Consider the following 23,081-nt stretch of genomic DNA (forward strand, 5'->3'; position numbering starts at 1 on the left):
TTCTTGTGATTCTCTAAGCGATGATTGAGATCTCCATAGAACCTTCAATCATCAAAATCGCCTTAGTTTTGATATTTGTAACAGCAGTAGTGTATCTGGACCTCTTCATAAAGGTGTCTATCCGTTTGTTTATTTATTTCAATACTTGTCACCTTCGAGGGGATGTATATGAATACTTGGATTATAGGTCTATTTTCCCTGATCACCTTCCTTTAGAATATAGGCAATTTGCAAACTTATTAGCTTCATTTGGTTCCAATTCTTTCAAGTATGATGAAATATCCTGTTTGAGTGTATATGAAAACTTAAATGGGACCGTAAAGCAGCTCGAATCGTGTATGATAACAGCCTCGGTAAGATATGGAATATTGTGTGATGGGTACCACTTGATTCCAGTTGAATTCAATGGGAATTTCTATGTGTATGAAAATGATGAACCAGTGGAGGGAGTCAGAAAACTAACGGGAACGCAAGAGCTTAGAATTCCCTTCAAATCAAGAATCTTGAATGTGCACAATAGTGGTCCAATATTCCTTGAAGGTTTAATCTACACTCTTCATAAGGCAAAGAAGGAAGGCCCTGAAGCTCTCAAGTTTTACCAAAAATTACCCGTTCCGTTGGTGTTGAACGATAATCCGTTACCAACGAATCCGAAAGGCAATGATGATGAAGATGATAATGCTGACGAGACTGAAGATAATAGGCCCCGGAGTCTGTATGACAGACTTCTTAAGCCTAGAGTCCTTGACAACTATAACGTTGATCCAAAGCCATCGATGTTGACTCCTCCAAATAGTCCTTCCAGTATAGATAGCCAACAGCATAGCCACCATAAGTCAGATTTCAAATGGCTAACTTATACCTCGGGGGCAGAATTGTTGCAACGGTCGATAGAGAATGATACAACAGTCTATAAAGTCAAAGCCAGGTACATGAAGGATGTGATTTTAGAAGAAATCGACGAATGAATATGTGGTTGTTAAGATCTATAATCGGTTTCTTCTTCATAAGGAGTTATCAAAGAAGAATAATAGGCTTGCACAAAACTGGGTTCGGTAATGCTATTTTAAAGAAAGGCATGCACTAGAGCGGCTTATGGATGTGGAAGAGTACAATAATGTTTACTTGAGGCACAAGGAAATTGAAGTACAATATCACCGAGGATACGGAGATTTGATTATAGGGTAATGCGATTATATCAAGGTTTATCGAATCCAAAAAGGTTCCGAAGAATATGGAAGTTTACAAGCAAGTGAGGCAGCTAATCGAGGTTATTCACCAAGATGGTGGTATTCATGGTGATGTCAGATTGGAGAACTTGTTATTGGGAAACAAAATCTATGTGTTTGACTTCAGTCATTCAATGTTGATGGAAAATGTTGACCAAGAAGAAGTGAAAGAGTTGGTGGAGAGAGATTTCGAATATTTACGAAAAGTGTTTTATAAAGCTCTTGGGTAGTGGGTTGGAGAGTTGATTTTCCAGTTTCGGGATTTGGTGTAAAAGGTTTAGAAGGTTAAGTTGGTTTACTAGGTTAGTATGGACGTCCATCCTCCATCGACGACACAGAAATGAACAAAATCAACGACTACCAAATGGATATCATCATGAACAAAAGAGAAAGGAGAGGAGCCCGACGACATCGACAACATGTCCGCATATTTGTAGCCTATATCAATGGACGGAATCATTTGCAATCGCCTTTTGCAGTCTGAGTCGCACTTCAACCCTCCAATCTTCGATCTCCAACCACCTACGGTGAATATCAACCACATCACGTGTCTACCATCGATACTCCCTGGGTCTCAGTTCACCCGGAATACCTGCCGGTCTTCAGCATCTCCCAATGTCTTTAAGCTCCCAAATTCCTAATACTGTTCTGCCTCAGCGCTGTTGAGAAACGACGCGAGCGCGGCCTTCGCATGGGCCCAAAGGAGTCGCGGTGCAGTGGCGCCATGCAGCAGGAGCTCCCGTCCGGCTCTTTCTGCTTGAATGCACAAAATGCTATCAGCTATGCATATATCCTTGCATGTCTAACTCCTTGAGTGACAAATGTCCCTCAGTATTTTAAACACCTCAATTCTGTGCACTCACCTGCTTCCTCCTCCTCCCACTCTGGTTCCACTCACTCTCCTCTTCTTCCTCCCGCTCTTGTCTCTTCCCATTCCACTCTTGTCTCTTCCCATTCCACTCTTGTCTCTTCCCCTTCAACTCTTGTCTCTTCCCATTCCACTCTTGTCTCTTCCCATTCCACTCTTGTCTCTTCTCATTTCACCGCGCCTATCTGCCTCAGCACACGAACACCGCTCCTAGCACAATCCCGCCTCAGTCTAATCACACCTCCCGAAACCGGCATATCATCCCCTACAATGGTCACCTGATGAGATTTACGACTTCGTACCGTACATTTCCAAACCTTCTAAATTATACCCTGGGACGCAATTGTCCACTATTATCTATAAACTATACCACCCTCTTGCCTACTCCACCCGGATATATATCCGGTCCTTTGCCAGAATATACTCCATAATAATATCCTGTAAAAACATATCCACCGCCATCGGCTTGAGGTCTTTGTTTGCAAAATCCAAGTACAAATGGTTAAACAGGCAAAACTTGGCCTCCACTACTTTCACCAAGTCTGCTAATCCTTTAAGCTTGTCTTTGCGAAGTCGTATGGCGGTGGCCCGGGATGCCAGGGTCATATGAATCTTCAAACTATTGGTGTTGGGCTTTTCATGGCTGGTAATATCAAAGTGCGACGACGCTGGTGACGCTAGGGGACCAGCACAATTGGAAAAGAGCGAATCGACAGAGTGCCGGGACATGATGGATGAAAGATGAAAGAAAGACAAAACTCTATGAATACAAGAAAATGGCACAAGGGCAGTTTATAAAGTCTAGATTGATGGGGGCACCCGATTAACTAAGGCATCTTGAAGTTCTTTTTAGGTTATTTTTTGCGCGGTGAAAATATTTCTTGCATCTAACTGGGGAAACTTAATTGTGGAATTTCAAGGGTCTAAACCTGCCAGTCATTGGTCAGTGATCTGTGTACCTTATAGTAGGTATTTGATAGATTAGCTCATGATTTTATCAGATTTTACCACTATTTTATGGCCCAGTTTCGTAGAGAAAAAGCTTGTGAAACATCTCTGCCCCCAATCTGGGCGACTCCACGCAGACATCGCAGCCTGAAGGGGCCGCCCCTTCGCGATACAGGATAGCTATCAAAATTATAGTACATTCATAACTACTCAAATGGAACCTCTTATTCTGACCAAGTTTAACGTCACCTTGGTGCTGGCTCGTACGAGCTGAAGGAGCTGGGTATCGGCAACCGGAGCCTGGTCTTTGACCGTCAACCGATAGTGATTGGTGAGGTCTTCGTCCTTGTAAATTTTGTAGCTGATGATTTTCTTTAGGTCGCCAAGGGAAGTGAGACTGTCCCGGGGTACCTTGAGCACAATGATGTCGTTGTCCTCATTGTTGAAGAGAACCTTGACCTTAACGTACTCAGATTGTGGTTTAAAGGTGTCAAAATTGGAGGCTGCGAAATCGGGGGTGTTGGGAGTTACTGGGGTGATGGGCGTAGTCACCTCATCAAACCGGCCACCATCGTTGACAGGTGTAACCGGCAGTTTGGAGAAAATCGACTCGGTGTCGACCTTACAACCACTGGAATATTTATAGTTTTGTTGTTGGGTGCCGGTGCTGGCAGCAGTGGAGGAAAAACTGCTATTTTCGTACGAGTCGATAAGCAGCGAAAAACTCAGTAGGCTGGGGCTTTCCACCACCAGCGCTGGCACTGCGGAAGACGACGACTTGCGCGAGGCGTCGTGGTGCGACTGAAACAGGTCGAAGACACTCACGGCTCCCGCGCACAATTGGTGATTGATGGACCGACTATCGGTGTTTTCTGGGTTTACCACACGAGGATGGACACTAAGAAATTCCGTCAACTCATCGGAGTCAGAGTAGTACCCGAGCTTCACCAATTTATTCATGTAGACGTTCAATTCGTTGCACCGCACAAGAAGCCTTTCCATATACTTTTTGTCCTTAACCGAATGGTGAACCGAGTTGAACGGCTGGGGGAACGCTGGAAGGTTATCGTGGTGCAATACTGACAAACTGTAGTGCAAGTTGTAGAAATCTTGGTAGCATTTAAGCAAATATATGTTGGAATTATCCAGCATTTTCAAGTCTACTCGGTACCAGAAACGGTCTTGTGACAGTAATACCTGAGATACGTTTACGTGCTTGATCGACGGGTGTTTTTCAAAGTCAAACAAATCTCTGGAGTCGGCGGTGGAGTCGGCATCCACCGCCAGCACATCGGTGAGCCATGCATGGGTTATAGGAGAAATGAGGTCGTTGACTGCGATTTTCACGTAGCTGGCAGGAATTAAGCCTATGCGTTTATTGGAGACGTTTCTGACCCGAAGCCACCCATCCCCCGGTCTGTCGATGAGCTTCAAGTAGTCGTTACGCCGTATGCTCAACTCCTCGGCGTTTTCAGCGCAGAAATCGTATTTGGCCAGAAGAATAATAGTGCCAAAGCTTGCATCAACAGACACTGGAGAAGAGACCAAGGCATCCACTGAATGGGCCCGCCCCGTGGGCAAAGTGTTGCTTCTATCGTCTGACAAGCTCAAGGTGCTGAGCGATAAGGAGTTGGAAAAATAGGATGTGGGACTTAAAAGTGTTTTGGGGACAGCTGCGCTGTTTGAGGCTTCCAAAATGGGTGACGAGATGGAAAGCAGTTTCAAATTCTTCCTACTTCTAAACTGTTTGGACTTCAATAGTGACTCGGACATGGTTTGTGAAGAAGGGAAAAGAGATACCAGGCCGGAGAATTTTTAAAAACCGGTTTATAATGTAAGGATTTTGGGGAGTTCAGTATTTATGTAGCTTGGCCAAAATAATAAGATCGCTAAATTAGGGGGCCACGACCGGCTGTGGAGGCTAAATTTACCCAGTTTTGGCGGCGAAGAAAATGTTTGAGGGCCGAACAATTGTCTGCACCTTCCGGAATAGAACAAATTCTGAGTTGTGTTGATTATTTAATAATAGGCTATTGTGAGCAGGCAGCGGTTGATGAATTATTGTGTTGTTTGGCGTGTTGCATAGGAGAAATATTCCGCTTTGGGGGCGGAACACTTTATCCTTACGCCTGCGGCCTGTACATAGATCACATGCAGGCGGTTAACGCACATAAGACCTTGCATACAATCACCCCAATTAGGTATTGGCATTACCAATTTGAGAGTGCTTATTGTCATCGCCAGATAAATCCTTTTGCATGTTTAGGTGTACTGCAGAATCGCGCCAAAAGCCCTGAATATATCTTATTGTGATATTCTAACAATTAAACATTGGGCGACGTAAATGCACATTGTCAGCAGGTCCTTTGTCTTTGATTGTTCAGGATAGCTGGGGAGGGAGAATGCGTCTTTTAACATCAAGCACTGAAATTCCTCAGGGAGATCCCTTTTGTTTTCGCAAGTATACCTTAAGGTTACTGGAGGCTGTTTATGTTTGATCCGATGACGTGTAGTTGGTGGGGAAAAGAAAAACATTCAATTTGCTAAAAAAAGGGTCAACAAGCTCTCTGCTACCTACAGGGTCCAGCGATGGAACGGCAATATTGGGAGTCCCAACCTTGTATGGTATAGCCTTTTTGTTTAACGATAAAGACTTTTTGCTTCACAGCATTGCCTTTTTGCATTACGGTATACTCAGTGTATGATGTTATTTCACCTGTAGGTCGGAGCCTGATGCAATGCAGACAGAGTAGCAAGTTTTTGTAAACTGATATTTGGTTGTAAATTAGTAGTGCATTTAATGTTTAAAGTACAAAATTTATGAGATAATGGTACAATGAGTATGATACACAGCTGCGATGGTCTAACGATGAACAAGCCAACTAGGAGTATAACATCCTAGCTTATCACCCGCAAGTCGATTTGGTCCTGCATCTTAATGAAGTCTAATTTAATGGTGTCAATCAACTCAAACTTGTTACCCACATTGACAAGAAGATGATTGAAGAAAACCTGTTCTCTCACAAGCGTTTTCAACACCTCTATGCTGTTGATTTCATTTTTGTTGACGTTGATACTCAAACTGCTGGTCCCGTTGACCAAGTTCACCTTGAGGTTCTTATAGAGCAAGTTGACCGACCCGTCAAGAATTCGATTGTTGATGTCATTGTCACTGATACGGGTGCTGTTCAAGTCGCTGACTATGTAGTACCGGTCGTTGTATTTGAAGTTGATCCAGTCATTGAACTGGGTGAATCCCAACTTACTCACCTTGTTGATGTAGTTATTCAACTCATTACACCGCCTAAGGATATTGTCCAATGCGTTTGTATTGACATCATTGAGCTCGATGGGGGCTGGTAGCTTGGGGGCATTACCATGTTGCAAGATATCTACCTGTAGATTGTAAAAATCTTGATAGAACTTACCGATCGACACCTTCAGATTGGCGTACTTCAAATCGATTCGGTACCAGTACCGTTCGTTATGAAGACAGCAATTGGAAATCGAGATGCTGATAAGCTTGACCATGGGGTCATACTCGGGTGAGTCAAAGTCGATTATGCTGAGGCTCTGGTTAACTTTGTAGGTCTGTGGGCTCAGCAGTAAGCTCTTGAGCTGCGGGCTCAAGGGAGTATTGGGGATTCTGGCGTCGGAGTAGTGATGGTTGGAGTTGCGAGGTGTGGCCCCAAATACATCCTCGGGACTGGAAGGACTTAATGGGCCTATAGATGAGACCATGGGAGGCGAGATTATGGGGGATGAAGAAGGCTTGAACTTGTTAAATGTCTCAGCCTTGAAGTCCTTCATGGGACCTTTCTGCTGGAGATAGGGGTTCTGGAAGGAGTCTCTGGGTTTGGAGGTGACGACGTTTTTGACTGAGTTGAGCTGGGTGCGTTGTTTGAAATCTGGCCGTGACAAGGTGGGAGTAGCGTACGGGTCGGTAGGGCGCGGGTACGAGCTGTCGCTGTTGGACCGAGCGTAGGGGCCGATGTCGGAGCGGCTGGTGTCGATGGAACGAGTTAGCATGGCGTTCGAGGTGGATGAGTCGCTGAGAGACCGGGTGGTGGGAGCAGCGTATGGGTTGGAGGGAACCGAGTGAGTTTCTGACGGCGACCGGTATGAATTGTATGAGTTTGAGCGGGACGAACCGTGGCTGTACAGGGCGGTTGGGGTTTGGTATGGATCTGACAGGATGTTTGTGTGGGTGTCTGGGGAAGATATGGTGGTGCTAGTGTGGGTGTACGGGGCAGATATGGTGGGCCCGCTGTGGGTCCGCGAGGGCGCGTGGGCACCGTGGGCAGTTGCACCATACGCGGTAACATTGGACGGGTAGGAAGATACACTGGCATTGGCTTGGTAGGGAGAGTTCACCTGATAGCCAGTGGCACTCCTGGTGGATGACTGGCGGCTACTCCCGCTAAGCCCCCGATGAGGACTAAACACTCCAGTATGAGTAGCCGGACTAGCAAATGCCGTCGTGTAGTTGGTCACCGGTGTCTGGTTCACCGGGATAGCCGCCAGGTGTGATGGGGACAGCCCCAATGGCGGCTCTATCAGTACATCCTTTGATAGACTTTGAGGGGCCTCCACGTCAGCATCCTCGGCCGTAAGCCAGTTGAGAGACACCGGAGTAGAGGTGTCATTGATGGCAATATCCACATAAGTAGCGGGAATAAGCCCACAGTTGTTGAGGTTATCCAAAGACTTGACTAGAAGCCACCCACCGGGCTTTTTGTCAATGAACTTCAAAAGGTCCCCTTTATTTACTGATAGTTCCTGGGAGGTTTCTGATTTGAACGTGAAGGTGGACACCAAAATCACGTTGAGATTGGATGAATTGTCATAAAGAAGGGTTGGTCTGGAGATGAACTTATGCCTCACACTCATGGTTGTACTGGAACGAGAAGGAGCCAGGGATAACATGGGTTTTATGACTGCGGTTCTTGTTTTTATGGTTTACAAGGTTGAAACTGGTACAGGAGCGTTGTTGTTTTGGTGCGAATTATACTACATGCGGCAGAATACGCAGTTAACGCGCGTGTACCGGATGAGGAATAAATCCATGCGCCAGAGGTCACTGAAAAGGGTGAGTTAGGGATTAGAGGAGGGATTTAAGGCTTCCACAAGGGCGATAGAGAAAGGTGTAGGAATATCAGGTATGACAGTGGAAGACATTTTGTAGGTCAGACCCGAGTGCCGGAGATGCGCGAACTTTCCCATTCCTTTTACGGTTTTGTCTTCATCAAGCGAACTTAGTAACACACAGAGTCGTATTATCAAGATTATAAGATGAATGTGTTCTTCTTGGTCCGGCCATTTTTGCCAATCAACTAAATCTGGCCCGTAGGCGCTTAGTGAAGCTGGTAATCCGGACTCTAGCTTTGAAGAAGAAAATCTTTCGTGGAAGAAATGAGATGAGTGACAGGCGCGCGGGTGGCAGAGATTGTTAGAGTGTCTGCACCATTTTACAATGGGTATGCCACGCACTCATGCTCACTGGTGCGCCCACACATGCCAGGATTTGCGCTCAGTGATGTATAATTCCGCCAACTGCCACTGCAAACCTTAGGGATGAACTTCCGGAACCGTGTAGACAGGCATGCGGGTTTATCTACAGTTATGGAATGAATCCCGACCTAACCCTGGAGGAAACCTTTGTAACCAAAATAAACCAGAATTTGGTAATATTTCGTATATGAGAATATATTAGATCATTCTTTGAACTCATTAAGTTCACGGCAAAGACCATGGGCGAATGTTTTACAAAGAAATTTCATTTGCTGCATTCTGCAGCAAATAACAACAAAAGGTGTCGGCGTGAAAAAGAAACAAAACGGCAAATTTTATTGGCGATACTTGATGAAGCTCGTTGTTTGCATGAAAATGTAATTACATTTCCGCGCGAAAACTACTACTTCAACGGTTATTGTCAGTTAAACAATTGAGGTGAGGTGAGAATTTTTTTAATTTTCCTCACACAATATAACAAATTTTGCATTCCGGATAATAGGGTGGTATGTGCCTCTTGGGCGATTACCGCAGTACTGTGCAGATAAACCTTGACCAATTGAAGCCAATTGAAAAGGGGGATAAGGTTTTTTTGAGGAACAAACTTCCAGGCAAACAGATTAAATATAATGCCGATCCAGGTATGTACCAATGGGCCTCAAGGCATGCCTAAGGGCAGATGATTTTCTTAAGTGCATAGGTTGGAGCAAGTGTCAGTCAAGGCGTTATTGGGAATACAATAAAAGCACATGCACACAATAAGTTAGCATAATAGGCTTAAACTTTACATCTGCGTGCGCAATTGGTTGCCCGGATGCTTTCCTGAGTACACCGTCTGGATTTAAGCAGAATAATGCTTGATGGGGCGACGGATTCAGGAACGGGGGGTTTCCCTCTCTAATTTTACCGCGCTAAGCTCTGGCGTTATCACTGACAACTTGGGAGATAATTTTAGATTTAATGAGGTATCGTTTTGTTCTCCCAACGGTTAATACGTTTCCTCAACTCATATAAGTTTAAACTCTATTTGAAGATATTTTTTATGTGTACCTGGAATTCTGATTGATACTTACGAACTTCAATACCCCTTAATTCTTAGGTCGTAGACAAATAGTATAAAAATTGTATTTAAGGGATAAGCCTTAATAACACTCCTATTCAATCAAGTTATTTTTTCCTGTTCAAAAGAACACCACTCCATTATCAAATTGATATTTATTCTTTTTTTTTTTGAAAAAAATTCTCTCATTCTTTATTACAAAGGTTTTTGCTTTGGACCATTAATACCAAACATATTAACCGGTGGATTTTACTTTATTTTTCAAGCCATTATTTTTGCTTTTAAGTTTCCATCAAGTGGGTGATACTTGGCGTAATTGATAATTTTAAGCGGCACCCTTCCCTGCCTGGCTGATTTTTAGTGCTCCCCTTCTCCAGGCCACTTTTTTTTTATTTGCAAATCCTCAAAATTAAAAGAAATACACTTTAAAAACTCCCACTTTCTTTCATTCCCTGTTCACGAACCCTAATACCCGTCATTCCTTTAGCTCCTGATCCCTTTGAGTGTTTCAATTCATCCCGTTACCTTTTCAATTCGTTCCCAATTTCTACTTCTCCCCCAAACCCCCCTTTAAAATGGAAGATTCTCCAAGTACAGTTGGCACTATCGACGAGGAAAAACTCGATATCCATAATATCTACGCATTTGAATCCGGTTTGATGGGGCTCCCCCCGCCCCCTCCCATCTTCAACAACCGGCAGAACCTGATACACTCCAACAATTCCCGGGATAACGAGGCCTACTCGATTTTCTCTCATTCCAACACCAGTTACAATTCAATTAATGACAGCTACGACCTGTTGGACCAATTTTACCAGTCCAGCGAGTACGAGTGGAACCAGCTGTTTGATCTGATACCTGACTCGGTGGTGGACCCACTGGCCAGTCCATACTCGTTCTACAGTCAATTTGACTCCCACGGTCAGGCGCACGGCGCCCTTGCCCCTGGGCCTGCTACCATGAGCGGCGGCAGCGGCGGCGGCAGCGGCACAGGTTCGGGTTTACCAATAGGTCATGCAGTCGCCGACCATCATTTCGGATCTGTCGATAACCTCTACAATACCACTGGAGCAGTCCCATACACCCCGTTGCACCGGTTCCACTCAGAGGCGCACTTGCCTCGCGTGGGAGGTAACCTTACCACCCGCTCGGCTTCCATGCTGACACCCATTAATACAACTATCAGTCATCATGCAACTCCCACCGCCAACGTTTCGGCTTCATCATTGACACCCAGTAAGCCCGAGACTTCCATCCCTTGGGCCACATTTCGCCATAACCCTCCCATGCCGCACGGGTTCTTCCCGTCACCACGCCGCAGAACCATTCCTCATGACGAAGAGGCACTTACGCCTACCACCGCCACCACATCGGCTTCTACTGCCAACTCGGCTGCCACCTCACCGCTAGCCACTTCCTTGACCCCCACCCTCCACCAACACCCTTACTCCCAACACTCTCATCCTCATTCCCAGCACCCTCATTCTCAATATTTGCAGCTGGGTGCGAAAAAACACACTCGCCGGCGCCTTCTCCCCAGATCAAAAAATGGGTGCTGGATTTGTCGTATCAAACACTTGAAGTGTAACGAGGCCCGGCCCACCTGCTCCTCGTGCTCCCGGTTTGGCATTGCCTGTGACTACTCATCCGAGAAGCCATTGTACGTGCTGGACAAAACTCTTAGACGGGAAAAATTGCTCGAAATCACCACCATTCGCAAGAGTAACCAAAAGTTGCGGTCCAAGACCTCCAAACGGCGCCTCAAAGAGTGAGCCCGGAGGCACGTGACTCTGCTTGCTTGCATCGGCCCTTTTTTTGCAGGGCCTCTTCGCATTGTTCAGTTCTTATCTTTATCGGTTCTATTAAAGTTTGCCAAATATTGGCTGCGAATTCGGTTTCGCTAGTTAGTTTATTGAATTGTTTTTGTTTTGTGATGTAATTACCAGACCATTGGCCCGAACTTTATATCGTTCAATTCGTCTCTCACATTCGTCTATACATTCGCTACGCACCCTTGACTGCATTCTCGTCAAACCTTGTCCATTGTTTTTCGTATAATTATTATTTACCCGACGTGCCACTCTCACACATATATATCTGACTGATGTCTTGTACCGTCAAAGACAGCAATAGATACTTGAGACTCCCATTGTCACCGCTACTCCCACTCCAGAACCACCAAATTCTTAGTCACGAGAATGAGCCGATGTGAGTCCATTTCTTCGTCGGCTGCAACTCTCACCAATGCCACCCGATCGCCCTCAAACTCCACCATCGGTCCATCGAGGTCACATATGAGGTTGGGGTACATGTAGTTGCTATACTTCTCTCGTTCTTCATCTAGCGTGCTGATTCTTCTTTTACGGGTCGGCGTTGACATCGACATATAGTCAACCGTGTAGTCTCCGTTCACCAACATCGAGTCGGTGTCGCTCATGTCAACATGAAGCGTAGGAATCGTCTCAATATCCTGCAGGGCCGTTTCTTCCTCTACCTCATCGTCAAACTCCTTGTCGAACTCGAGAGGGCTCTGGATCGCTCGCAACGCGATGAAGTTGTTCAAAGGTAAATAGTACTTTTCATAGTTATAGATCACAACTAACGTCACGACAATTAACGGGAAACATAATATCAGAAGGAGAACTGCTCCCTCGAGGGCAAGAGTTCCACACATGAAAAGCTGGAAGAGAATAGTTCCTAGAATCAATCTTCGAAATATCATTGGCCACACCTTACCAGTAGAATGTGGCGGATGCACGTAGTTGTAGATCAATTGATACTTGTACACCAAGTAGCCGAGACCAAAGTACACGAGGCCACTGGCCACAATTTTGGTGGATACCACCGAGTAGATCAATATGATCATAAAAATGAGAATGTGTTGGGGGACTTGGATTCCAAAATCAAAAATTGGAGGTGTGAAGTAGTAGAAGCGATAGTCTCTAGGGGTTCGCAAGAAGAACCGGTTTAAGAAGAAGATCTTCCCGATCAAGTTCAATAGTACAACATCTCCAATTTGTAGTAACCGAATAGGAAACATTCCCAAACCTTGCAATAGGATCAAGTCCACGTAAAACAACGACTTTTTCTTCAACGAACTTGCAAGCTGAAAAGCTATCTTTGTGGTGTCTCTGATGAATGACAAGTAGTCCCAGATTGTTCCTGTGATCATAAACACAAGAAACAAGTTAAAAAATATGAAGAAAAAGTTCTTGGACAAAGATGATAATTCGATATCGCTATTGGAAGTATACCCTTGACACCTTGAGAGATACCGGTAAAAATACGGCATAGTCAAGTTCAACAACGAGTACAAAAGAGGTGGCAAAATCCCCGTCACAAAGGTGGTAAGCCAATTCGACTTCTTGATAAACTCTCCCAATTCGGGCCAAAACTTGCTGATGGACTTCAATTCCAATAACGTCGCCAACGAAGATACCAAAAACAAAATGGGAAAGTAACTCAAGATAATGATCAACGTTATTATATAACCTTTGGCAATCTTCGTGTAGTAGTTAAGTTTCAAGTTCGACCATTTGATGTCTGTTGGCGCTGGGGCCAAGTTCACCATCAACTTATACACTCGAGGATCAAGAACGGTTTGCGCCGCCATCTGTGCTGATGCCACACTGTCCATAGTCACGAAAGCCGAAGGAATTTGCCTGAACACCGGGTCCTTATGAAGAATCAAATTATCGTCAAAGCGCTGCTTGTAGGTATGTTGGATTTCAGAGATCTCCTGGTCCATGTTGTCCAACTTCTCCATATACGCCATCAATTTCGGGTCTTCAACAAGTTGGCCTCGCACCGATACCGTGGGACAGTTCTCGTTGTAGATGTCGATATTCAATTGGTGCTTTGAGGAAATGTACCGTTCGATACGCCGTACCAACTTCTTCCGAACATCCAACAACTGATCCAACGGCTGACAGTCATAGATCATATTGATATCCAACACCTTACCAATTCCCAAGTCCTCGATGAAGTCCTTCAAGATCTCGGTGTTCTTTTGCATCAACAATCGTCTGGGGATCCCGTCGATTCGGATGGTGCGGTCGGTAATCAGGTCCTGAGACGCCAAATACTTCTGCCGGGTCTTGATGATCCTGTTCGTGTAATCAAACAAGTTCATATACACGATCCCCGAAAACAAGTATGCAAATAACGGGTACACCCAGAGGTAATGAGGAAAGTCATCAATGTCTCCAAAGTCGGGGAGACTACCATCATCACCACTGAACTCGCCACTTGCCACAAATCGTACAAACAACACACCAGCCTCTGGCCATCTCCAGGGAATGTCGTCCTTGTCAAAATGGCCCGTGTAGTAGAATCGTACGGGACTTAGGATAAATACTGCTAACACCAGGAGTTGAAAAAAGATTCGGATTCCCATCTTGAAGAACATGATGAACACATACGCATCAAGTCCCGAATACTCAAGCACTTCATCTTCTGTAACCGACAACACCAAGCTGATCCATCCAAAGTATGAGGTGGGAATGGCTTTGAGGATCACGTTGGAATTTCGAAGAGTTCGAATGGCATAAATATGAGGCCATCTGTACCGCAAAAAACAGAACAAGAGAAAGGACGAGATGCCCATCCATAAACAGAGCACAAGTTGTGTCGTGAACACACGCTGTTGACCGCGTAACGGATCGTACTCTGGTTGGTTTGCCATAGTTGTGTGGAGCAGGCTTGTTATCATTTAACCGCAAAACCACTGCGAGCGCGGGTCTCAAAAGCTGCAAAAATGAGACCTGAGCCCCTGAGTGAACAGGAAATTTTGGCATTTGTGGAGACTATGTGTGCTTGTAAAGAGCTATGTAATGATAATATGGATATTGTTACACAGATGGGCTTTTCAGCGGGCTTTCGAGAGTTTGTGCGTGGCAAATTACAAAACTTCGAACTAGCCCGCAACAAAGACTTATTGCTTGTGTTGTATATGCAATTTTGTGGCCATGATTCTACCATCTTTGGGTTCTGGCAGCCGATCTTTGAAGTTCTAGAAGCTAGTCAAGTGACCGTTGGATTTGAACTTGTGAGAGAGCTTTTAAGAGTGGTTTTTGATGGTTCTTGTGCAAGTTGGTTTGCCAGTACGGTTTTGCTCTTGATGGTGAAACGCCAGCGACTTGGCCCCCAGAGCTTGCGGCTTCTTACAAGAGAGGTCGAAAGGATTTCTGCCAAAGATAAAATTGCCGAAATGTTGTGTCAGAACAAAGACTTGACCTCATCAATCAATGCGATTAGACTCATGAAAAGTTTGAGTGTATGGTCCCGTAACACCAATAACAGTATCATCGAGTACATCCACACCCAAAACCCTAATATAAGAAATGTATATCAAGTTGAACGAATGAAATGCCATGAAATTGGGGTTCTAAATCGGAGTTTTAAGCGTGATGGAGTGGTTTTGATCCAGGTCATCAACAGCTTGATGGTGGTGTGGAATGGTGATACGGACAACATCAAAATCAACTTGAACAACTTAGTCAGAGCGGCACAGGTCAGCAATAGTACGGTGAGTCTTGTGTTTAAGAAGTTGGGGCCATATAATACTATCAGCTATAAGCTCAATAATTTTATGGTTGAAGTGGAGTTCAGGAAAGAAGCTGCTCGAAACTCATTCTTGAACAAGCTCAGACTGGCTCAGAAGTGGAGGCCCAAACCAGTTGTATGTCGTGTTATGCCGTTACTGCCAGCCAAAGAAGAAGCTACAAAAATTTCATTGCTGGTGTTTGAAGCTTTGAGTGCTACCAAAGACAAGACTACTGACGAGCTTGGAGTGGTAAGCAAAAAGAAGTTGAAGTTGAATTCTGAGGTAGTGCTCAAACATAATATCAGGAAGTTGAGGAAGAATGTTGATGTTGGAGACCACGAGAAGAGCTTTTGGAAAATGTCAGACGGGTCAGATCCTATCGAAGATTCAGGGTCCACGCTTTTTGTCAGCTCGCCAAAAGGTGAACAGGCTCCTCCTACAAAACATAACGAGGTTTGGAGTGCTCCAGACAGACAAGAGGATTACAGTGGGAAACACCCACAAATTCACCATGATTCACCAAGCATCGTTCAAGTACCTCAACTGACCCAACTAGCCGAGTCCTATGGCCAAACCCAACCAGAAATCGAAACCATCTACAGCTCTTATTCTCACGTCTAGGTTATTTTTCAATGCTATTTACAGTTAAGTTAACTTTGCCTTAAGAAACTTCAAGACCACCAGGTGGAACACTCCTGGATTATCCAAGTACAAGTGGTGACCCGCCAGAGGAATCAACAGAAACCTGGCCAAGTCCTTGTTAGCGATATTATTGATCTCCTTGACTATCTCCTGACCTGCCTCCACATTCATCCAGTCGTGATCTCCGTATAACCACAAGGTTGGCACCTTTTTCTTGGTCAAGTACATAGGAAGTCTGTCCATTAATGGCAACTTGGGGACGGCCCCTACGTCCAAGACCCTTGTTATGGCGTATTCTCCAGACCCTTTACCATTGAACGTTCGGTAGAAATAATCATGAATGTGCTGGTAGTAGTCTGCATCCTCCGCATAAACGTCAGAGAACCTTCTGGTTGTCCAACGGCCAATCAACTTGGATCTGAACGGTCCCAAACCTCTCACGATGGAGAACGGACTAATGTTTCTCTTCCACAAGAATATGAGAAACTTCATTCTTCTGCTTAAGGTCTCAGGCTCCAGGTTGTCCATATTTATATGCTTGTAATCGGGATTGATGTGGTGGCCCGTCAATGTGCTTTGATCTTTCAAGAGCTCGTCTTCTACATGGGGGCCCTGGGTGTTTGTGTTCTGTCTGTTCAACTCAGTATCATCCACAAATGGGTTAGGAATGTCCTTCAAGAGCGAGTACCGATTCCTCTCCACCCCTACTGGACTCACCAACACCAACTTGTTAATCAAGTTCTTCCCGTTCTCCTGAGGTTTATTATACTTCAAGGCATAACACGAACTCAAGTATCCACCAAAAGAATGGCCCATCAACACAAAGTTGGTGATATTCCTCTTGGCCCTCCATTCTTCAATCGAGTCGATAAACCAGTCCTCCACCTTCATAACATCCTCTACCGTATCAGATTTAAACAGTGGGAAGTCGGGACGGGAACTGAATCCGAACCCAAGCAAATCGATGGCATGGACCCTCACACCTGGAATCGATGATAAAGCATCGAAGTTGCTGAAAAAGAGACCCAAGCTAGCGGCATACCCATGGATCAAAACAATATCTTTGACTCCGTCAGGCAATGCCAGCACCTCCGACTCGACGTTATCAACGCAAAACTCGTGGATGAAATTGTTGTTGCTTATGGGGGTGTTGATGATCTTGGCCACCCGCTTGCCGTCGGACTCGGGGAAGAACGGCAATATTGATAACACTTGACTTTCCACGTACTCATCTGATAACCTAAACTGACGGAACCAATCTTTCAAAGAGGCCATGTAGGTGTAATTGGCTTCAACAGCATTGGTGAGCGGGTAAGGAGGTTGGAAGGCGGTGTTTTGGTCTGAAGACGTCGACATGCTTATTGGAGCTGGTGATAGCGGTGGTGGAAATTGCTGGTATTTAAGGTTGAGTTTGCCACTGACGGAGGTAGAAACAAAGGCATATCTCCGCGCCGAGCCATCATTAAAAATGACATTTGCAGACTGCAATCAGAATCTCGGGCAAGGGACAGGTTCCGGTTCCGAGCCTCTTGTGCACCTGGGAGGATGAAAATGTATAAATTGTGGGTGATGATGGTGGGATGGGTAGAAGATACAGGTGTTTTGGCTGTAAAAGGGCCCACCTTTAGCTGTAAAAGGGCCCAGTTTTGGGTATAAAAGGGCCCAGTTTTGAAGATTGAGATGTAGAGACCCAAATTTTTGGAATATGATCCACACCAACGCCACTTTTCGGCAAACTCCTTCGATCTCCCATGCCATGTGTGGTTTGCAGTGTCTCAGCTCATCGTGGAGGTATCGCTATCATTGGGGCGCGTACACGACTGGCCCTCCCACGAAAAGCACTTGGATGAACTGGCGCGCACACGCCCGCGTCCCTCTTTTCTTGAATTCTCAAGCAGAAAATTTTTCATTTCTTTAACATTCAAGTATAGATAATTCAAGATGGTATGTTCGGGTACTTTTTCATATGGAGGATTGAACGATGCCTGCAACGGCATTGCCAGTATGAGTCGATGTGCGGGTGCCCTTTTGTTCCAGCTATGGGCCTCCTACAATGGAGATCAGATCATGGCCTCCGCCAGAATGGATGGCGAGCACCTTGAAATATCTGTCAATTTCTCCTCAGCAAGTTCACGGGACAGGTCCCAGGGAATGTCACAAGACGTGGTTTTCATCGACCTTACCGACAGCGACGTTGAGGTTTATGAGGTTTCTGACAGCGATGTCGAGATCCTCTGAAGCGGTTCAATTTTCCAGTTGTGGTTACAACTCCAATACTAACATCTTTTAGGATACTAAAACTCCAGTCACTTTAGCTAAAGTCATCAAGGTCTTAGGTAGAACCGGTTCCAGAGGTGGTGTCACCCAAGTCAGAGTTGAGTTCTTGGAAGACACCTCCAGAACCATTGTCAGAAACGTCAAGGGCCCAGTCAGAGAAAACGATATCTTGTGCTTGATGGAATCCGAAAGAGAAGCCAGAAGATTGCGTTAAGTGGTTTTCGCTGGTATTTATCTCTAAAGGCATATAACTATTAATACATAAATTGTACTTTTATCCATGTAGATCGAGCAGTCGCGCGCGTCACGTGAGGCCCAGGGCTAAACCCTGGGTACTTGGCCTTGGGCACGATTCGGCTACCAGACTCCCTAGGAATTAGAAAATGTTGGATTTGGTTATTTGACAACCTAGTAACACATACAACTCTATTGTAGGCTTCTCACAGGTAGTATCGATCCATCTTTCGCATTCGCCCCTCGGGTCCCTCTCTTTCGCTATCACCAAAAGTCGCACCGCGAAACTCAAACTCACCACTCAAACCACCATGTCGGACTTGGATGATGATTTGTTAGCTTTGGCCGGGGTGTCGGACTCGGAAGAAGAAGCCATCAGCACAAGAAAGAAGCGTGTGCATGACGAGTCGTTTGATGACTCGGAAGGCGACGACGTGGACGACAACGGAGATGATGATGACGATGAGGATGAGGGCGACGACGACGAATTAATCAATCCTTACCCGTTAGAAAACAAGTACAAGGACGAGCTGGACCGAGATCGGTTGCTCGGCATGGACGAAATCACCAGGGAGGAGCTTCTTTTCGAGCGGTCCCAAGAGATGGAACGGTTTAATGAAAAGAAGTTTTTGCAGGACAGAGCCAAACAACAGAAACAGGAATTGCTGAGAACCAAAAACAAAAAGTCCCAGGCCAAGACCCGCTCCAGCAAACGAGCCAAGCCCACGGGAACCGCACGGGGCGACAAGTTGAGTGAATTGAGAAAACAGAGAGAGCGAAAGAAGAGAAGAGACGACTACAGTGATGACGAAGAAGATGAAGAAGATGACGATGACTTGGACGAGGAACTTGACAACTTGGCCGATGCGGCTTCCGACTACGAGGAGGGCGCGGTGGTATGGGGCACCAAGTCTAAGAAGACCCGGTCGTATGCCCGGGCCCAGTACGAAGATGTGAATAAATTGTTGGTAGGAAGAACGTTTCTCCACACCTATTACTTCTACAACGGATTTGAGGACGTGATCTTGGACTGCTATGGCCGGATCAACTTAGGGTTTGACAAGAAAACCCGTCAGCCCATGTACCGAATGGTCAAGATCACCGACGTCCAGCATATTCCTGAAAAAAAGTACAAGATGCCCAATTTCGAAGGAGATTTGTACTTGGCGGTCAGCCAGAATAAAAAGCAGACCAAGCTCTTCCCCGTGAGTGCATTCAGCGACAGCCCCATCACGCAGGGCGAGTTTGAACGGTACGTGAAGGAATTAGAGAAGAACGCAGAGGAAATCGAGTACTTGGAAGACGTCAACGAAAAACACGAGCAGATCAACGGCTTGGTCAGTAAGGCTCTCACGGACCATGACATCAACGATATGATCCACCGGAAACAGTCGACCCTGAAGACCTTGAATGGGTACGATGCGGTTTACCAGAAGGCAGCCTTGATGGATAAGCTCAAGATTGCCCAGCAGCAGAACAACGGGGCGGCTGTGGCCACGCTCGCGCGGCAGTTGAAGCAGTTGGAGAACCTTTTGATCGACTCGGCCCACAAGTCCACCGGATCCAAGCAGCTCGACTCGATGTCTAAAGTGAATGAAAGAAACCGGAAATTAAACGTGGAAAACATCAGAAAAGCCGAGATCAAGTCATCAATCATCCGTAAAACCGCCAGCAAGGACCAAGGAGATCCATTCCAGCGTTTGAAGACGGTTACACGGGTGTTTTATCAAGATATCATCAATCTGGAAAATGAAAAGGCCAAAATCGATGCTCAACTCAACTACAAGAAGCTACTCGACGAGAAAAACGCCATTGAACAAAAAATCGCCACCTCCAGTTACAGGGTGTTGGGAGTGATGGACACCATGATCCGTGACATCGACTTTGACTTTCAGGTGGATTTCTAATCTACAATCATCTCATTTGTGTCGTCTATTTGCAATAAGCTATGTACAGTATTTACAAAAACCCAGTCGTAAGTCGTAAGCTCCCAATTACACCAGCAATTCTTTCATGAACTGCAACCTCAACTCGATGCGTTCCTTCTCCTTATCGAAGGAGTAGTAGTCTTCCGCGTAGATATCGTGGTTCAATTCAGAATAGTACGTAATAACCGACTCAGAGTCGATCGACGATACGTCGTCGTGGAAGCCATCGGCCTGGGCCAACGAGGTGCCGGCAAAGTTGCGGAAGTTGGTGGGGTTGTTCAAGAGATATTCGTCATCAAAGAACGGAGTCTGCTTCGGCTGCGGTTGTGATGGGGTGGAAGATGTGGAACTTTGACTGGTGTAACTGCTGGTGCTATTGGTGCTGTTTTTACTCAAGGCATCGGAACAAGTGGCGGTGATGAGGGACTCGTTGGACTTTTTGCTCTTGAAAGAAAGCCGTCTGAGTAAGCTTTGTTTCTTGGTTCTTTTCACCTCGGCTGGGCAATCAAACAGAATCGTGTTGGTTTTGGTATCGAGGTAATAGTATTGGTTCAAGGTGGAGTCGAACTGGAGTTTCCAGTTACAGCCTTTTGTCATGATATGATTTGGATGATGCCAGGGGGATATACGGGTGTTTATATATTTTCGCCGCCGTAAATTGATTAATCATATTTTTGCAGTTGACTAAGCGTCTACGGAAGTTATAACACGTCCGTCATTCCTTCCCGTGTGGGGGTGGGATTGGGGCGCGTGCGGCGGTATATGCGTGCTGGGGCCACCGCGAGGCTGGTAGCGGAGACTGGCGGGTGCCGAATGGCCCGTGTTATCCTGCAGATGTTCGCCACGGAACCTGCTGGGCCCCCGACCCCTTTCCTAATTAGGCTAAATCCGAGGCGGTCCATGTTAGTAAGCGCGGCGGAGGAGGAAGACGCTTACGAATCGATGGCGCGGGCGTTTCGGAGTCCTTTGGGGCCGAAACCTCCGGTGCCAGCCACCGGTGCCAGCTAGCGAGAGATGGCACCAGTAGCACCAGCGTCCCCCCCCCTCGTACCGCCCCTTTCGTAGCGATTATGTCAGCGCCATGAACTTTTCCAGATACCACTAGAGCACCTCCAATATCAGCCACCCGTCAGCCACTGCCGCGTCTATTCATAGCAGCTCTCACGTGTCAGCCTCACTGCCACTTAATGTCTGACAGCTGCTGCTGCCTATTTCGTCCTGAAGGGCACTTGAATTCACTCCATTCTTTTGGTAGAGTGCTACCAGGTGGTGGAATCTATGTTCGTGTTGAAGCTGTTACAACCTAAGAACAGATGAACGGGTTGGGAATATTTGCTCATAGGTTTGGTTTCGTGGGCATAGGTTTTTGATATTTGGTCAAAATGCTTACCCCTTCCCTGAATCTTGTTATGGGAGTCCCTCTGTATTTGGAAGTGCGAGCTTTAGCTTGATACAAATGGCTGTTAATGTTTGAGTGAACGGATCTAAGCGCCTAAGGTTTGTTTCGAGACTTGCAGGTTATTCTTGACTTTACCACTGTCTCAAGGAACACTAGTAGAATAGATTGTATACCATTCATGGTCTGGTTCACAAGTGTTCTCATGCACAGAACTTGCCGTATCCATGCTTTTCTACATCTTCTCATTTCCCTACTCAATTAGAAGAGGAACTCTGGAACACCACGTATATCTACAACTTACACAATTTCTGGACTATTAAGAGTGGTAACTTGTACTGTGGTGTCTGTTGCGACTTTCACAGGCCGCAGGAGTGGTTTTCTAGAAGACTGAAGGTAATAAACCTCCATCTACAAAGCACACTATCCCCCTCCTTTGTAACATTGATTCTCACCTCCCTAAATGTTGATTTAAAGTCAATTTTGACGTTTTAATTTTTTGGTGTATCGGACCACTAGTGATTTTATTTTTGCTTTTCCGGATTTTATTTTCAGCACTATTTTTCAGACTAAATATTACACGAGCTTTTTGTTCAAGCCATCGTTAATGACATTAAAGCTCGTCAATGAGGCTAAATTATCCTTGTTTGGGTTTCGGTTTTGGGAAGGAAACAATTCCCGATATGAGCTACTCGGCTAGTCCGTCATATAACTGTATTAGCCCAACAACTTTTGCTTAATGGCAGCCATTTACGAACAGGCATTTTGACTCTTCAGTTTTTAGACTATTTCTGGCTGCTCTTGACCTCAATAACCCCAATCTATATGTAGCAGATACTACAATATATGCTGCTGTGCACTTGTTCACGTCAACCTCCTTGGATGTTGTTCCTCCCGTCCATTGTGGCTTCTCTGGGAAGATCGCGCATGGTTCATAGCCAGGTTATGCTAGGGTCAACCACAGTAGGTGTGCAGTAGGGAATTTGTCAGCCATTCGTGATTGGTTTCTGATGCATCTTCATATATATTGATACAACAACAAATTAGCTATGTTCCATTTCTACTCAAATCTCACACTAACACTTGCAGCTATTTTTGCAGCTATTAGACTTCTCTAGACACTAGCAAATCCACGTGTTACTTCCGACGGTTCTCGAGTTTAGAGCATTGATTCCATAGTTTTCAAGCTAACCTCGTTGTCCCACTGCTCCCAGGTCAAGTTAACGACTCTGGTTCGAAAGTGAGATGAAACTATGCTCTGTCTATTTGAGCCTAGGGCACTTTCTCTAGTGACTTAGACTATAACGGAGTTTAAAATTCTATTTATTGAGTTTGACATTTGTATCTACTGGCCTGCAAATATTCACCGTGGAAGAATACAAAGATAATAGCTGCAAAGCTCAATTCTCGTAGGGTCAGGATGGTATACGAGAAAATTACACC

At 45.5% G+C, this 23,081-nt stretch overlaps 9 protein-coding genes across 9 annotated transcripts; 4 read left to right on the plus strand and 5 right to left on the minus strand. All coding sequences in view use genetic code 12, as the record gives it.

Annotated features, from left to right (window-relative positions):
- Nucleotides 1-20: 20 nt before the first annotated feature.
- On the plus strand, nucleotides 21-968 carry PSN45_002707 (uncharacterized protein; the record flags this gene model as incomplete). Its single annotated transcript, XM_066157916.1, has 1 exon — nucleotides 21-968. The coding sequence occupies one exon, from the start codon at nucleotides 21-23 to the stop codon at nucleotides 966-968; it is 948 nt and encodes a 315-aa protein (XP_066014013.1).
- A 2,287-nt stretch (nucleotides 969-3,255) lies between these two features.
- Nucleotides 3,256-4,818, minus strand: PSN45_002708 (uncharacterized protein; the record flags this gene model as incomplete). Its single annotated transcript, XM_066157917.1, has 2 exons — nucleotides 3,256-3,676; nucleotides 3,884-4,818. 2 exons carry the CDS (start codon nucleotides 4,816-4,818, stop codon nucleotides 3,256-3,258), a joined length of 1,356 nt encoding a protein of 451 aa, XP_066014014.1.
- A 1,125-nt stretch (nucleotides 4,819-5,943) lies between these two features.
- On the minus strand, nucleotides 5,944-7,935 carry PSN45_002709 (uncharacterized protein; the record flags this gene model as incomplete). The annotated part of the gene is made up of 1 exon (XM_066157918.1): nucleotides 5,944-7,935. The coding sequence occupies one exon, from the start codon at nucleotides 7,933-7,935 to the stop codon at nucleotides 5,944-5,946; it is 1,992 nt and encodes a 663-aa protein (XP_066014015.1).
- Nucleotides 7,936-11,774: 3,839 nt separating this feature from the next.
- On the minus strand, nucleotides 11,775-14,300 carry PSN45_002710 (uncharacterized protein; the record flags this gene model as incomplete). Its single annotated transcript, XM_006683869.2, has 1 exon — nucleotides 11,775-14,300. The coding sequence occupies one exon, from the start codon at nucleotides 14,298-14,300 to the stop codon at nucleotides 11,775-11,777; it is 2,526 nt and encodes an 841-aa protein (XP_006683932.1).
- A 72-nt stretch (nucleotides 14,301-14,372) lies between these two features.
- PSN45_002711 (uncharacterized protein) lies at nucleotides 14,373-15,782 on the plus strand (the record flags this gene model as incomplete). The annotated part of the gene is made up of 1 exon (XM_066157919.1): nucleotides 14,373-15,782. The coding sequence occupies one exon, from the start codon at nucleotides 14,373-14,375 to the stop codon at nucleotides 15,780-15,782; it is 1,410 nt and encodes a 469-aa protein (XP_066014016.1).
- A 24-nt stretch (nucleotides 15,783-15,806) lies between these two features.
- On the minus strand, nucleotides 15,807-17,159 carry PSN45_002712 (uncharacterized protein; the record flags this gene model as incomplete). Its single annotated transcript, XM_006683868.2, has 1 exon — nucleotides 15,807-17,159. One exon carries the CDS (start codon nucleotides 17,157-17,159, stop codon nucleotides 15,807-15,809), a length of 1,353 nt encoding a protein of 450 aa, XP_006683931.1.
- A 585-nt stretch (nucleotides 17,160-17,744) lies between these two features.
- On the plus strand, nucleotides 17,745-18,294 carry RPS28A (40S ribosomal protein S28; the record flags this gene model as incomplete). Its single annotated transcript, XM_066157920.1, has 2 exons — nucleotides 17,745-18,026; nucleotides 18,094-18,294. The coding sequence occupies 2 exons, from the start codon at nucleotides 17,745-17,747 to the stop codon at nucleotides 18,292-18,294; spliced, it is 483 nt and encodes a 160-aa protein (XP_066014017.1).
- Nucleotides 18,295-18,625: 331 nt separating this feature from the next.
- On the plus strand, nucleotides 18,626-20,221 carry RTF1 (RNA polymerase-associated protein rtf1; the record flags this gene model as incomplete). Its single annotated transcript, XM_066157921.1, has 1 exon — nucleotides 18,626-20,221. One exon carries the CDS (start codon nucleotides 18,626-18,628, stop codon nucleotides 20,219-20,221), a length of 1,596 nt encoding a protein of 531 aa, XP_066014018.1.
- An 87-nt stretch (nucleotides 20,222-20,308) lies between these two features.
- PSN45_002715 (uncharacterized protein) lies at nucleotides 20,309-20,839 on the minus strand (the record flags this gene model as incomplete). The annotated part of the gene is made up of 1 exon (XM_006683865.1): nucleotides 20,309-20,839. The coding sequence occupies one exon, from the start codon at nucleotides 20,837-20,839 to the stop codon at nucleotides 20,309-20,311; it is 531 nt and encodes a 176-aa protein (XP_006683928.1).
- Between the last annotated feature and the right edge of the window lie 2,242 nt (nucleotides 20,840-23,081).

Source organism: Yamadazyma tenuis, chromosome 3 (assembly GCF_029203305.1).
Source record: "Yamadazyma tenuis chromosome 3, complete sequence".
NCBI classification, from domain to species: Eukaryota; Fungi; Ascomycota; class Pichiomycetes; order Serinales; family Debaryomycetaceae; genus Yamadazyma; species Yamadazyma tenuis.